Below are 15,665 nucleotides of genomic sequence, written 5' to 3'. Positions count from 1 at the left end.
AGTGAAGACTTTATTCTCCTGACGTATAGATATTTTTTATTACCTTTTCCTGCCGTCACAACGTCCTTGAGCTGTCAGGGACGGGTCAAGGTCATGGGGTCATTGTCATTGAGTAAATGGCAACGCAGGCAAACTAGATTGCAGGTACCCGGCGTGTAATATATTGCAAAGACGAAGTTGTCGATTGAAAATTTTAATCGCCTCTTGCCAGTCTGTAGTACTTAGTAATAGAAAATGGCGCTAACTGCACAAAAGGTTGGCACTAAGCCCTATGATGACCAGAAACCAGGAACAAGTGGACTTAGGAAAGCTGTCAAAGTTTACCAGAATCAACCAAACTACACCGAAAATTTCATCCAAGCTACCCTCATAGCAGGTGTTGGTGACAGACTAAAGGGAAGCACTCTAGTTGTCGGCGGTGATGGAAGATTCTATGGCAAAGAAGCAACTGAACTTATCATCAGAATGTGTGCTGCAAATGGGGTATGCTACATTTTGACCAAGTGCCTTACCTACTTTCACCAGTGATCTTCATGTTTACATGAACATGATAAAGTAGGTGAACAGCTGGTTGACAGCTGATAAAATAAATGAGGGGCTGGTTGGTATGGTTAGCTCAAGTGAGTCAACAAAGTTACAACGCTTAGTGACATTTATTTGATAAAGACATTCATTTATTAATATGTCTTTGTTTTTTCATGACTTTTTTCAAAAGAAATCGATTAGGCAAGGAGGATATATTTTCTTATTTTATTTCTTTAATAGGTTAACAATCTGTAAAGTTGATTCTAATGAACCATGCGTCCTGTTTTGGTCATATGCCTCCTGTGAAGTATGAAGAGACAATCAAAGGCCATTGTTTCCTGCAAATCTGGCGCTCTATTATTGGCACTGCATGCAGGGATTTATCTCAAAGTGAAAAAATGGGAGGAAACTGTCGTCTTCTTCAAAATTGCACTTCTTTACCATACTTATTTTGTTAAATTTTGAGGATTTGGGACATATCTAATTCAAATTGGGAATTTTTACTGTCATTCCCTGCAGATTTGGGGCCAAATATCATTATATGAGCAGGTCTAGATAAATATTCGCAATATGGTGTGAAAATGAAATTGGGTAGGAAAGACTGTTTCGTAACACTGCTTAATTTAAGTGTAGGCTGGTCATGAGAAACAAGAAATTTATTTTACCATGTTTACCAAGCCTATTCCAATAATAAATCAGTATGTTGTTAAAGGTTTTCATGTCCCATGCATAAGTGAATATTGTTAAATGGAGCACTCAGCAATATTCCAGCTGGATCAAGCAGCTTGTAAATAATGGAGTCTGGACACAGCAAACCTGGTGACTGGAAGAATGGGCATTGCCATCAGTGTTACGATGTCTCACAATAAATTTTCAGTCATAGTAGAGTATAAAGATTCTTTACATATTTGTCCAAAAGTTGGTTGGGGGACACATGTTGGATATGGTTTTTGGTTTTGGTTTGTTGTTTTACGCCGCACTCAGCAATATTTCAGCTATATGACGGCAGTGTGTAAATAATCGAGTCTGGACCAGACAATACAGTGATTTACATCATGAACATCGATCCGTGCAATTGGGATCAATGACATACATCAACCAAGTAAGCGAGCCTGACCTCCCGATCCAGTTAGTCGCCTTTTATTACAAGCATAGTCGCCTTTTACGGCAAGCATAGGTTGCTGAAGACCTATTCTACCCCGGATCTTCACAGGTCTGTTGGATATGGACCCTTAATATGTTGGATATGGACCCTTAATATGTTGGATATGGACCCTTAATACTGTGAATATGATATAAAAAAAGTTACAGTACCAATGAGTAAAGACATTTTTTGTCATCTACAGGTGTCCAAGTTGTTGATAGGTCAGAATGGCCTGTTGTCTACACCAGCAGTTTCCTACCTCATCCGTAAATACCAGACGCAGGGAGGAATCATCCTGACTGCAAGTCACAACCCCGGGGGCCCCGATGGAGACTTCGGCATCAAGTTCAACACACCTAATGGAGGTACAGTAGATTAGATCCATTTATTTACATTTATTTTCCGACTCCAAGATCCACGTTAGAAATTGGTCTTCAGCTACCCATGCATGTTGTAAGAGGTGACAAATAGGATCGGGTGGTCAGACTCGCTGACTACGTTGATGCATGTCATCATATCCCAATTGCATGGATCGATGCTCATGATGTCAATCACTGGATTGTCTGGTCCAGACTCGATTGTTTATATTGCTGAGTGCAGCATTAAACAAACAAACAAACAAGCAAACAAACAAGCAAACAATCAAAGTGACAACCCAAACCATTGAGTCGCCTCTTATGACCAGCATAGGTTGCCGGGGATTTGTTCTAATTTAGGATCCTCACACCAGGCATCCTTGAGTTCCAATCATTGGTTTTGGGAAGACTTGGATGGCCATGGATGGGTAAACGTGTCCAGAGAGTTTGTAGGGCTTTGGTGCTGCCCCATTACTGAAGAAGATGTAACACATGTGGTATCTACTTGGGGAAGTGACTGTTCGAATTGTGCCTGTGTTCACCCTTCTAGATGCTAACAGGCAGCATGGGTTGTATACTCCTCAGGGAGATGAGAATGATTGTTGAGTGCACACTGATCCATTGACCGGGGTAATAAAGCGCCATATAAATGGATTATTATTATTATTATTATTATTATTATTATTATTATTATTATTATTATTATTTATTTCATTGTTCCAGGTCCAGCTCCTGAGGCAATAACAAATAGAATCTTTGAAATCACAAAATCCATCTCAGAGTACCTGACATGTCCAGCCTTGCAGGCAGACATCTCTACAATAGGCACCCAGACGTTCCAGGTGGACGGCGCCACCTTCACAGTTGAAATACTAGACTCTGTCGCTGACTATGTCACATATATGAAAGAGATCTTCAACTTTGAATCCATCAAGACCATCGTGGCAGAAGGCGCAGTAACACCATTGAAGATCCTCATCAATGCTATGCATGGAGGTAAAGTTCTGGTCCACTTAACAACCCTCCAGGTATTTGTCTAGGATTCAAAATGCCACTCGACATGGAAACAAACACTATTTTGAAAATTAGGACTTTCTTAAAATTTATTATTTTCTTAAATTCAGTATTTTAATATTTGATTCAATGCGGAATGTAAAACTAAACATTAAAGCCTCTTGTTAATTAGTCCAGTGAAATGCAAGTCACCTCTGCCAAAGTCACAAAATTAGTTATTACTGTTATAACATAACTTGGCAATTGTTTAATTCCAATTTGGGAATTTGTACTTAGAATTGCTTCAGACTTGAGAATGAATATCAACCTCTAAGCAGGTCTAGATAAATCCCTGTTAACTATCATTTGGGTTGCCATTGCATGGGTGGATCCAGCAATTCTAAAAGGGAAGAGTCCAAAATATCAAAATCCTCTCTCAGATAATTTTACTGCCTACAACATACTACATTTGGTATTCAAAAGGATGGGGGTAGATCCGGACCCACACCCCCCCCCCCCCCCTCTCTGGATCCGTCTATGTATGATGAACAAATTCAATATTTCAATATTTGGCAACCATGATTTATCACAAAGCTCCTACCTCATGTCAAGACCTTGATTTCAGTAATATCAATGCTTATCTGCCCTTATAGATTTCAGTGTAGAAAGTAACCTTAATTGATTACCATAACTACAGTAATATGAAAGAATCAAGTGTTCATAACTTCTCTTAGTAGTTCAGCCATAAAGAGTCTAGTTTCAACGTCAGTTGTGCATTTTGTGATAACCCCTTTGCCCAACTGATTCCAGTAACTGGTCCCTATGTGAGGCGGATATTTGTGGATGAGCTCGGTGCGCCAGAATCCAGCATCATCAACTGTGTCCCACTGCAAGACTTCGGAGGTCATCACCCTGACCCTAACTTGACCTATGCTGCTGACCTGGTGAAGGAGCTCAAGAAAGGACAGCATGGTTTCGGTGCAGCGTTCGATGGAGATGGGGTCAGTATTCTGTGTGTGTGAAGGGATGTCATAGGATAGCATCTTCCTGAGGTGGGGGCACGGGTGGCTCAGTTGTCTAAGGCGCCGCGATTCGCTGTGCAGAGTTGCGTCCCTTGGCCGTGCCAGAAACCTATGATTGTGGGTTCGAATCCCGGTTCGCCCCGATTATGTTTCTAGGTTTGTCAGCACCATACCTGTGCTCATGGGTTTCACCAAAGTGGTAAACGTCTGAGACCTGCATCACTTTGGGCTTTCCTCCCACATTAAGCTGACACGCCGTGATATAACTGGAATACTGTTAAAAGCGGCGTTAAACCCCACTCACTCACTCACTCACTCTTCCTGAGGCAAGGGTGTTAATTGACTATAGTCCAGTTCCCTCCCTTGCCAGACTAGGCTGGATTTGCAAAATATCTGTCGACATCCACTTGTACTCAGTACACATGCTTTGAAAATCCTGCAGTCGACTGAAATCTGCATGTTGAAATCCATGTTGTGTACGAACTGGATGTCTAGTTCATTTGTCAGTGTGAAAATTGCATGTCTATATGTGACAGACACAGCTCACAACGGCTGGTCTTTCTCTCACAGTAAGACTGCGGATTGTTTGAGCGGGAATGTACGTGACTACAGGGATATGTTACATGTGACAACATTAGGAGGAGATTGTAGGAGGTTCACTGACTTGGGTTAGGAACTAGTACTTGTAATGCTGGCTGTATAGGTACATCCCCTTTCAGGACAGGAACATGATCCTGGGACACAATGCATTCTTCGTGACGCCGTGTGACTCGCTCGCGATCCTGGCCCAAAACCTGGATTGTATCCCATACTTCCAGAAGACTGGGGTCAAAGGTTATGCCAGGAGCATGCCCACAAGTGGAGCAGTTGACAGGTGCGTCAGATCCCAGTGTAATGAGAACTCTGCCAGTTATAGTGAAATGTTGTATTGCCATTCTGCAGTTTGAAAGTGAAAGAAACTTTTAGGTGTCTTGTTTTTTTTTTTTGTACTCCGAAGACTGATGAATCTGTCAAGACATGTAAATGATAACAATTAGTACCGCTTTTCAGTTATCAGCAAATTTATCTAAGATCATTACAGTATAAGTACTTGATGTGAATAAATACTTGCAGAGTTGCAAAGTCGACGGGGAAGGAGTGTTTTGAGGTTCCGACTGGCTGGAAGTTTTTTGGTAACCTGATGGATGCTGGGAGGCTGTCCCTGTGTGGAGAGGAGAGCTTCGGGACAGGGTCAGATCACATCAGGTCAGCAGCATCCCAGTACACTTGACACACGATGTACAAACATGACGGAAACCTGAATGTCTATGTAGATCACATCAGGTCAGCAGCATCCCAGTACACTTGACATACGATGTACAAACATGACTGAAACCTAAATGTCTATGTAGATGACATCAGGTCAGCAGCATCCCAGTACACTTGACATACGATGTACAAACGTGACGGAAACCTGAATGTCTATGTAGATCATATCAGACCCTTTTGGTGTATGATCTCTGATTATACTCAATATATTATTGAGATTTGTCTATTAATTAACGAGGCTGACCTTTTGGACATTCTGTCAAGGGACCAAAGCAAATTGTTTTCTTGTTTTATGTATTATACAAACATGGATGAAATTGAAACTTATGATGCTGTGTAAGATTGAAAATATGTTGTTTTGTTAAAGAAATTAATCTCTAATTAATCTCATGTGATCCATTGCAGAAATTTATTGTTAATATATTTTGCTTTCTTCATCTTGGTGTGGTGATAAGAATGATGACTATCTTCAATGTATTATATCCCCCTGTTATGTCAAGTACCTTCATCATGTGTGTCTGATGGTGGCAGGGAGAAGGATGGTGTGTGGGCGGTGCTGGCATGGCTGTCTGTACTGGCTCACACCAACAAGTCCGTGGAAGAACTGCTCATGGATCACTGGAATAAGTTTGGCAGGAACTTCTTTACTAGGTCAGTAGGTGTCCTTGACAGTGGGGTACGGCTTAAACGATGACTTTATGATCTATGATAACCGATAACCATCTTCCCGAGGCAAGGGAGTTAACTGACTATTGAAGTCCAGTTTCGACCCTTGCCAAATGAGGCTGCAATTATGGATTCATATTTTGGCAGGACTAACAACTCTATGCATAGTCCAATCAAAATCGCACAATGAAATCAACATCAGGTTCGTAAACTACTGTGCGGATTTAGGCCGATTGCTGATTTGCGAAGCATGTGTACCGCCAACTCGGCATCAACAGATATTTTTAAAATGTTTTCATTATCTTAATCAAGGTGCTCACATGATTGGATGCACTTTGTGAAGTAAGACCCTTTTTATTACAAAAACGATTTTGATTATCGATCAGATTGTCTTGACAAGACGCTGCCATTTTATTTGAAGCAAATGCAAATGCATGTACGTCATTCTGCATTTATACCTTTAGGGGTACCCGGGTCAGGTGGGTACTGAGTAGGAACCGGGTACCCACAGGACTACCCGGACCCGTGGTTAATCACGTGATATATTGTTTAAAGACAAATATTATCTGGAACTCTATGGGTACACTACAAGTCACTAATGTTTGCATTTCTTTCTGACTATGCACCCATGCATTCCTACTGATTTTTCATTTGGTTGAATATAAATATAACTTAAGCCAACTTCAGTGTATGCATGACCAGATTGTTTAATACATGGATCTAACTACGTTTTGCCAGGCCTATGCTAAAAAAGGTCCCTATCAGACATTTTGAGATGTCTCCTGACACCTACTGTGGGTACCCAGGTAGGGTCGGGTAATAGTGGGGTGGGTACCCAGGTAGTAAAGTTGGACTCGTCCCAGGCCTACTATGCTTGTTGTAAGAGGCTACTCAATGGATGGGGTGGTCAGGGTTCGCAGGCTTGGTTGATGCATGTCATCGTATACCAACTGTGTAGATCGATGCTCATGATGTCAATTACAATTTTGACCTGATTTGATTTTTTACAGACCGCAGTAATAAAGCTGGAATATTGTTGTGTACAACAAACAAAAATCATTAGATTTTCGAGTTTACAACTTCAAGCCTAAGTGTACAATTAGTGTGAAAGTTTTCTAGTGTTTAGTGTTTGTTGTGATACTCTGGTGTCATAATAGTTTCATTCATTGTATGTGGAATATATTCTTCAGACATGACTTTGAGAACGTCGACACTGCCCCAGCCAATGAGATGATGGCAAATCTGAATGCACTGATAGTTGACCCAGCCCTTGTGGGGAAGCAGTACAGCTCGGGGGACAAGACGTATACAGTCGCTGTGGCGGACAACTTCTCCTACACCGACCCCATCGACAACAGCGTCACTAAAGGCCAGGTAGGGAGTATGTCAGGCTCAAAGAGTATACTTCATGTAGATCTGTTCATAATACTGTAATGTTTGATCATCTCATGGCTAAGATGTCTGGGAGTGTAATTCTGAGGTGCTGAACTTAGTGTGTGTAAATGTATCTGATTTCATGTCACTTCCCTGCTGAAGTTACATTACAATGTTTAACTATTTCATTACCTATACTATTGTTTATCATCTACCGTTTTCTACATTTAAGCGCCAAGGGCGCTCCCAAAATATATTTTTGGTGGAAAAAAACATAGTTGAAAGATCTTAAATTTCGTGTTTTATGCTGACAGCCTGAAATGATACAAAAGAAAAGTCTGTGCGTATTATACACGACAGATATATTTTCCAGAAGTTAATTGCCCATAATTAAGGGTGCATATAACACACGAGTGCATATTATACACGAATACATAAGTGTACATTGATCAATCGAAAGGGGTGCTAATTGGGATTGTTCACTAGCCAATATATTAGCAAATATCACCGTGGGCGCTTATTAGAGTGGGGCGCTTATTATCTGACACCACACTTCAGCACTATTGGTATACAGATGGTACCAAAATACTCGTTGGTAGATGTGGTGTATATGACATTGCAGACTTTCTTCTGTTCTTCAAAACATCTGAATATATGTCCATGTGCACATCTTGTTGAGCTGTTCTGGTCTGTCAGTGGCTCAATGAGAGTAACCTCCCCTTTTATAGATGGATAACAAGGTTGATAAAGATTAGGATTGGTGACGGAGAGCAGTTAGACAATACACATTTCATAATGATAATATGCTAACATTGCAAGTCTCTACACCATGGGGGCGGTCAGGTAGTCTAGGGGTTAAAGCGTTCGCTCGTCATGCCGAAGACCTAGCTGGGTTCAATTCCCGACATGGGTACAATGTGTGAAGCCCATTTCTGGTGTCCCCTGCCATGATATCGTTGGAATATTGCTAAAAGTGGCGTAAAATAAACCTAACTCACTCACTCACCCACTCTACACCATGGTAGTGCTTCCAAGTGTATAACTATTAGTGGGCATTCAAATTGCATTGTCAGCTCTGTAATGGACAAATCATGAGAATCTGTTGATTCTGGAAGTAGAATCAAAGAGCACTGAAGGGACTAGTTGATTCTACTTCTGGGAATAAAAAATTGAGAGACTTGGGTGACTTGATAAACCATGTTATGGTTGATATATAATTTCTCTAAATTTTGCATGACATCTGGTTGTGTCAGTATTATTTGTTTAAATTGCACAATCAGAATCATTTGCAACAAAAATAACGTGAAGTGATTATAATGCTTTAACTTGGGAGCAGTGTCTGAAACTCAGCAGAGTAAACTGAGAGCCTTAAGGGTCAGAACATTTAAACAAATGTAGGCCCAGTGGAAAAACTGTAGGCCTAGTGGAAAAACTGTAGGCCCAGTGGAAAAAAATGAAGGCCTAAACATTTTACCTGAAGCAGGGAGACATACTCTTGCAATAAAAACTACAAAACACAACCAGTCAACTAGAAGCATTTGCTGCTATCACACCGAGTTCCCAGAGACTCAGTGATGATAAATGAAGCCTTCATTTATTGGGAAATTATCAGCTTGTAAAACATCTTTGCGACAACATGTCATTTGAAAGGTCTAATCCTTCTGTTACAAATATGAACGTTATATTATACCTTATGAATAATTATTTAAATAAACTGCCAGCTGATATTTGAAACTATCGGCACGAGAACAAATCTTTCGGCCTCTGGCCTATGGGCCGGTCTTTTCGAACACTGCCTGGGAGCCTACGACTTATGCTGGTGCTAGAAGATCTGCATTCACATCACCGTTATCTTGTCCTGCCGACCGTCATCCTCACTCATACTTGTGTGAACCTCTTCTGTGTCTTGTGTTTGTTGTAGGGTGTGAGACTTATCATGTCTGATGATTCCCGTGTCATATTCCGACTGAGCGGCACAGGGAGTAGTGGTGCCACCATCAGGCTGTACATTGAAGGATACGAATCTGACCCAGCCAAGTACGGCCTGGATTCCCAGGTATATATTGGCATATGATTTTACAGTGAACATCTTCTACATGCAGGGGAACAGATGGAACAGTGGTGTAGGGTGTCACAATTTGGTGTTCGTGGGTAGAAGCCCGGAGAGCAGAAAGTTGGTAGTTCGATTCCCTTGCCACGTCATACCAAAGGATGTTCAGAGATGATACTTGTTGCCCTGCCTGCATCGAGGGCTTAAAACGAGGACTGATCTCTCGGACTATACTGTGCCCGAGTGGCGTATCTATGATAAACTGACTTGATATCTCAGTGAGCTAGCACTATGAAACCAGCATTAATCTGAACTAGAATAGCAGAAACACTCTCACATGCATGCACGTTAGGGCTGGGAGGGGTAACTCAGGTACTCGGGTCGGGTAGGCCCTGAGTACCACCCGGGTACCCACAGGACTACCCGGACCCATAGTTAGTCACTTGACATATTGTTTAATGAAAAAAACTCACTATAGCTCAGTGGTTACACCACAAGTTGCTAATGTTCGCATTTCCTTCTGACGATGCACACATTCCTTTTGACTTGTATATGTCTGAGTAAAGATAAAGCTTAAGTCAACTTCAGTGTATGCATGATTTGATCGTTTCATAAGAGACCATATATCTGTTGTATGGTCTCTGGTTTCATACATGTATCTAAACAGTTTTTGCCAGGGCTACAGTTAAACTATTCCCAATTAGACACTGTGTTCCCAACTCTTGAGACCTACAGTGGAGACACGGGTAGAGTCAGGTAATAGTGGGTCAGGTACCCGGGTAGTAAATTTGGACTTGTCCCAGCCCTAATGCACGTCTCTATTTTATTAGTGACATAATCTTGAATATGACATTAAGCCCCATTTCACCTGGGTTGTCTGGTCCAGACTCGATTATTTATAGACCGCCGTCATATAGCTGGAATATTGCTGAATGTGGCGTTAAAAACAAACAAACAAAACAAGTTAATCGGTCATGGCACTACAGATTAACCACAGTAAAATGAAAGAATTAACGTTTTTGGATTACTATATAGAAGCAATATTGCTGTACCTAGTTTGATGGGGATTATTGGGCAGAATCGTCCCATGCACCAGAGTTGACTAACATTTTCACAGTGTTTGATGCAGTTGTGTACCATTGTATTTTATTGTATTGTACAAGACTCAATTACTTAAAAGCTGTCAGGATATAGCTGGAATATTGCTGGCTGCAGTGATAAACAACATCTACTCGCAGTTTGAAGTTGTTGGGTGGATGTTTGCAAGGAGCATTATAGATAACCACTTCTGAATTATTCTGAATGTTTCAGGGTTACTTCCTGCCCCTTTATCACCAGATGACGTGGCGAAAACTGCCCTGAAACATGGAAGCTATGTCATTATTACATGCAACTCTAAATGTCTTATGAAGAATTTGTACTTTGTTGCAGGTTGTCCTGAAGCCATTAATTGATATAGCTCTACAAGTATCTCAGCTGCAAGAACTCACAGGGAGAACTGCGCCAACAGTCATCACTTGAGACCTTGTTGTCTTGACAACTAGTCCTGTATTGTTAGGGCTTAAGAAGTTCTCCTATCCATGGTGTTTTGCAATCATAGTACTGTCATATAGCGCAAAGAAATCCATATACATACTTCCACCAGGGTTTGCTAACAGGCTTTGCTAACAGGGTTTGCCAACACGCTTCGCTAACAAACATAAAACTACTTCAGGATCACAAAACCAATTGTTACAATTTTGTTACAATTCTAATAATGAAAAAAACATACCGGGTATGCTTCCACATGCTTATCTCTCTTGCTGCCAAAACATATATTTTCAGTTACACATGAACTCTATTATGGTGCAATTATTCATCAGAAATGAATAGCTCAACTGCCAAATATGATTGCTGAAGGGTCAGTAATTTATAGATGGAAAAAATGTTTATGCTCCTTTCTTAAATAAACTTATGTGAATTGTTCTAATTTTGCATATTAGGTACTTCTCAAGAGAAGTTAAAAAACACTAGATTCTTCATATTACTATGAGGGGGCACGGGTGGCGATTCGCTGTGCAGAGTTGCGTCCCTTGGGCACGCCAGAAACCTATGATTGTGGGTCCGAATCCTGGTTCGCCCAGATTATGTTTCTAGGTTTGTCAGCACCATACCCGTGCTCGTGGGTTTCACCGAAGTGGTAAACGTCTGAGACCTGCATCACTTTGGGCTTTCCTCCCACATTAAGCTGACACGCCGCGATATAACTGGAATACTGTTAAACTCACTCACTCACTCATATTACTATGGCAGGAAAGATTAACTATAGTACCGGTAATGGTAAAGAATCGGGTGTTCTCTAACTTCTGTTGTGTAGTATATTTTACCTCAAGAACCGCGATCACAAAGCACTTTGCTGTACCTGCTTTACCTCAACAGCTGTGATCCCAAAGGAAATGATACGCAAGGTGATTAGATACCATGACTGCCAAAACTTTGTTATATGATTTTGTTGCTTTTCTTTTCAGCAATTGTCTAGTTTGTCTTTGTGCATCAGCATTGTTGACATTTTTTTCTTACCATATTTGTTCATTCCTTAGTCTACTGCAATAGTATTTTTATAGGGAGTAGGGCTGTCTCTTGAAGTCTGTATCATGTTTATGCTCAATTGTTGTTAATATGGGTATTGTCAGTGAGGAAAAGAAGGGTATATTATATTTAGGTGAATGGATCTAAGAACTCTAAGTACTAAGCGTTACCTAGACATTTACCTTCAAACAGTAAAACAAAGTACTTACCGTATTTGACGTAATAAGCGCCCAGGGCGCTCTCAAAAATAGAAAACGGGGGCTCTCATTAGAATCTTATTTTGGTAAAAAAAAAACAGACTTGAAAAATAAATTTCGTGGATTATGCTGACGGCCTGAAGTGTTTATATACGACAGATATATTTTTCCTGAATTTAATTGCCCATAATATAGGGTGTATATTACACACGCGTGCATATTATACACGAATAAATAAGTCTTGTGTACATTGATCAATCGGAAGGGGTGCTAATAGGGATTGTTCACTTGCCAATATATTAGCAAATATCGCCGTGGGCGCTTATTTGAGCGGGGCGATTATTACATCGATTACGGTAATTAGGATAAAGTCATAAATAACAAAGTGATCATCATTCATACCATGTCTCCCCTAACATAAACAATAGTTCACAGTCCTGAGCCCACTTGCTCAAAGCTATCTTAGCGCTACGACTATTGTAAGCCTATGTTAAAGTATGGGAGTTACGATCATCTTAGCACTAAGATCACTTTGTGCAAGTGGGCCCAGGGAAGTACTCTGGTATTTAAAACTCCTCATTGTTAAGTCTAATATGGCCAGGAATAATATGCAGGTGCCGACCATGCATTACTGCACCATCAAGACACTTTGTGCAGACCTGCACAGCAGCTTGGTGTCACAGTTAAAACAAAGCACAGATGGAGAGAACAGCAAGATGTAAATGTTAACCGTCGATGATTGCCAAAAGCAGCCTATCCATCGTTAAGCCCTAAGCACAATGTATTGTTTCAACCAGGAGTCTAACCATGCCAACCATTATCCATTGTTTAAAGTATGATTGGGTGAATTGTTATAACTATTGACATTATTTTGCAAATTTTTGTAATCATTTGGAAATGTTTCAATTGACATATCTTCATATTAATATGTTATCTAGTTCCATGTGCCAACTCAGAATAGAAAAGAACTCAGTTGAGCCACTATTTGTTTTGTAATAATGCACACTAATGCCCCTAAATATATTGACTAAAAGCACTCTGGGACAAGCACCTTGTATTCCAGCTATAAATATATAGGTTAAAAACATTATTGCACAGCACAGGAGTGAGTTGAGTTCTGACATGTAGGCTGACGTGTCATGGAATGTGCAGAGTTGTGTTCCTTGGCTGTGCTGTTGTCATGGGGTCAAGGCCAAGATTAGCTCTGATTATGATCCTTGCTGTCAGAACCACGTGGTTAACATCCACAAGCTGAATCACTCGTATAACACAAGCTGAATCACTCGGATAACACAAGCTGACACAAAGTGACACTCATTACTGTTTAAAACAGTGTTGAATACAACTCAAATCAACAGGATCAGGTGGTCAGGCTTGCTGACTTGGTTGATGCATGTCATCGTATTATGATTGTGTGGATCGATGTTCAGGATGTCAATCACTGGATTGTCGATTATTTACAGACCGCCATCATATAGCTGGAATATTGCAGAGTGTGGCATTAAACAACAAACAAACATTGAGAAGGGCACATTCTGTAGCTCTTCTGAAATGCCAAAATATGTTGCTGGAAGGTTGAACAGAAAATTCTTACTAACATGTGAGAAGTGTTATGACTGCTTATTTCTATTCTAACGACAAAGATATTGTTGAGGTTAATGATTGCTGATGAACCTCTTTGTGGAACAAACATGCCTGGTTTTCACTTAAGTGAACAGTTTGTAGAAATAGACTGATCAGATGAAACAATCCATGGATACACTGCAATATTAATCTCACCGATATGATACATGATATGCATCATTCATTACAGAAATTGATCAGTTTATACATTGTTTTTGTATTATCTGGACACAAGGTTGTCTTCAAGTTGAAGCCGATTAACATTTTAGTTTGATAAATTTTATACTTGGTGTTCATGTATTGGTGGTGTTTTAAAGTAATATCAACATGACATCAAAACAGGATTTGGGAAAATAAACCTTCTTAAATATAAAGAATTAGGATTCACACATATAATCTGAAATAGTGTATTGTGATGTACATCCTGGCTGAATTTCAGAGCTGCGCTACATGCCTTTATTGTTTCTGATTAAGTCTTGATAGTTTGTTGTTACATTGCTTGTCAAAGTGACAAAATATTAGCAGTTGTTAACTACTTGTGATACAATCTCAAAGTGTTCCACAGTTGTATTATTATTCCTCTTTCCCCCAATTGTATTAACATTACATACTTCAGTATGGATTTGTTGACGTATTTCATTTGTTAGATGCTCACGTTAATGTGTTTGTGTTGGGGAAAAACATCATCACTTATTGTATGCATGTTTGTGCACACACAACATTTTTTAAGTCTGCCTATACACAAGAAAATATGGTTCCGTTTTAGAAATGACTATTTTCTTGTTTTATGCAATTTGTGTTCCTTCATTTGTTGAGATAAATTAGATCTGTGCATGGTACTCAGCAGCTGAGATTTGTGTCCTCCTTCAAGCATTACGATCTGGGTAAGAATAGGTCTTCACAAACCCATGCATGCTGTAAAAAGCGATTATGCTTGTCATAAGAGGCAGTTATGGGGATTGGGTGGTCAGGCTCGCTGACTTGGTTGATGCATGTCATCGTATCCCAATTGTGTGGAGCAATGCTCATGATGTCAATCGCTGGATTGTCTGGTTCTGACTCAATTATTTATAGACCGCCATATAGCTGGAATATTGATGATTGTGGCCTTAAACAACAAGCAAACAAAAATCACCCTCACCAGTGTCAGCACTAGAAGGAAGTATATTAGGGGGCATGATTCATAGAACCTTTGCTACATCAGTGCCATGAAACGAGTACCGTATCAATACCCAGTGATGCAGGAATCTTATTTTGTCTGAAAATTAATTGTGAAGTTCAAAGTTCTGCTGGGGCGGTCGGGTAGCCTTGTGGTTAAAGTGTTTGCTCATCATGCTGAAGACCCGGGTTCGATTCCTGACATGGGCACAATGTTTGAAGCCCCTTTCTTGTGTCCCCCGCCGTGATATTGCTGGAATATTGCTAAAAGCGACGTAAAACCATACTCACTTACTCTTTTCAATATCGTTATATTTGATGATGGATGGTCTCTTAACATGCCATGTGTCGAGGTTTCATGTATCATATTGTGTATCATATTGTGTCTCATAAAGTGTACCGTATCATGATCTTATCAAGATATGTATCATATCAGGCAAAAGTGTATCATTACAGCTCTAATTATTATACACTCATGCCACTATTGGAACAATGACTCGTACGACTCGTTACAGATTTCTTGTTGGGGTTAGACTGGATCCATGTTAATATTCCTCTGAACAAATGGCTTTTGTACCAGAATCAACTTGGGGTGTTTATAGTGCTTCGTGTTCATCAAACTGGTTGACCTTGTTATTTAATAAAGTGATAACATAAATGTTGAAGTTTGTTACTGTTTGC

At 40.2% G+C, this 15,665-nt stretch overlaps 1 protein-coding gene across 1 annotated transcript; it reads left to right on the top strand.

The window, feature by feature from the left end:
• The first annotated feature begins 113 nt into the window (after positions 1-113).
• Positions 114-15,642, top strand: LOC139478651 (phosphoglucomutase-1-like). The gene is made up of 10 exons (XM_071261212.1): positions 114-483; positions 1,872-2,034; positions 2,749-3,021; positions 3,829-4,019; positions 4,760-4,914; positions 5,154-5,285; positions 5,880-5,999; positions 7,205-7,388; positions 9,310-9,444; positions 10,870-15,642. Exons 1-10 carry the CDS (start codon positions 235-237, stop codon positions 10,957-10,959), a joined length of 1,692 nt encoding a protein of 563 aa, XP_071117313.1. The 5' UTR covers positions 114-234; the 3' UTR covers positions 10,960-15,642.
• Positions 15,643-15,665: the final 23 nt, after the last annotated feature.

Source organism: Haliotis cracherodii, unplaced genomic scaffold (assembly GCF_022045235.1).
Source record: "Haliotis cracherodii isolate W230 unplaced genomic scaffold, xgHalCrac1.p SCAF_4, whole genome shotgun sequence".
Taxonomy (NCBI): domain Eukaryota; kingdom Metazoa; phylum Mollusca; class Gastropoda; order Lepetellida; family Haliotidae; genus Haliotis; species Haliotis cracherodii.
Note: the sequence above shows the minus strand (reverse complement) of the source record. Positions and strands in the feature narration are given on the sequence as shown.

Bases quoted from the DNA above. Each gene is read 5' to 3' on its own strand.
- LOC139478651 (XM_071261212.1), top strand. From the start codon at position 235: ATGGCGCTAACTGCACAAAAGGTTGGCACTAAGCCCTATGATGACCAG. The intron at 6,000-7,204 runs GTCAGTAGGTGT...TATATTCTTCAG, and splicing joins GGCAGGAACTTCTTTACTAG to ACATGACTTTGAGAACGTCG. The intron at 9,445-10,869 runs GTATATATTGGC...ACTTTGTTGCAG, and splicing joins AGTACGGCCTGGATTCCCAG to GTTGTCCTGAAGCCATTAAT.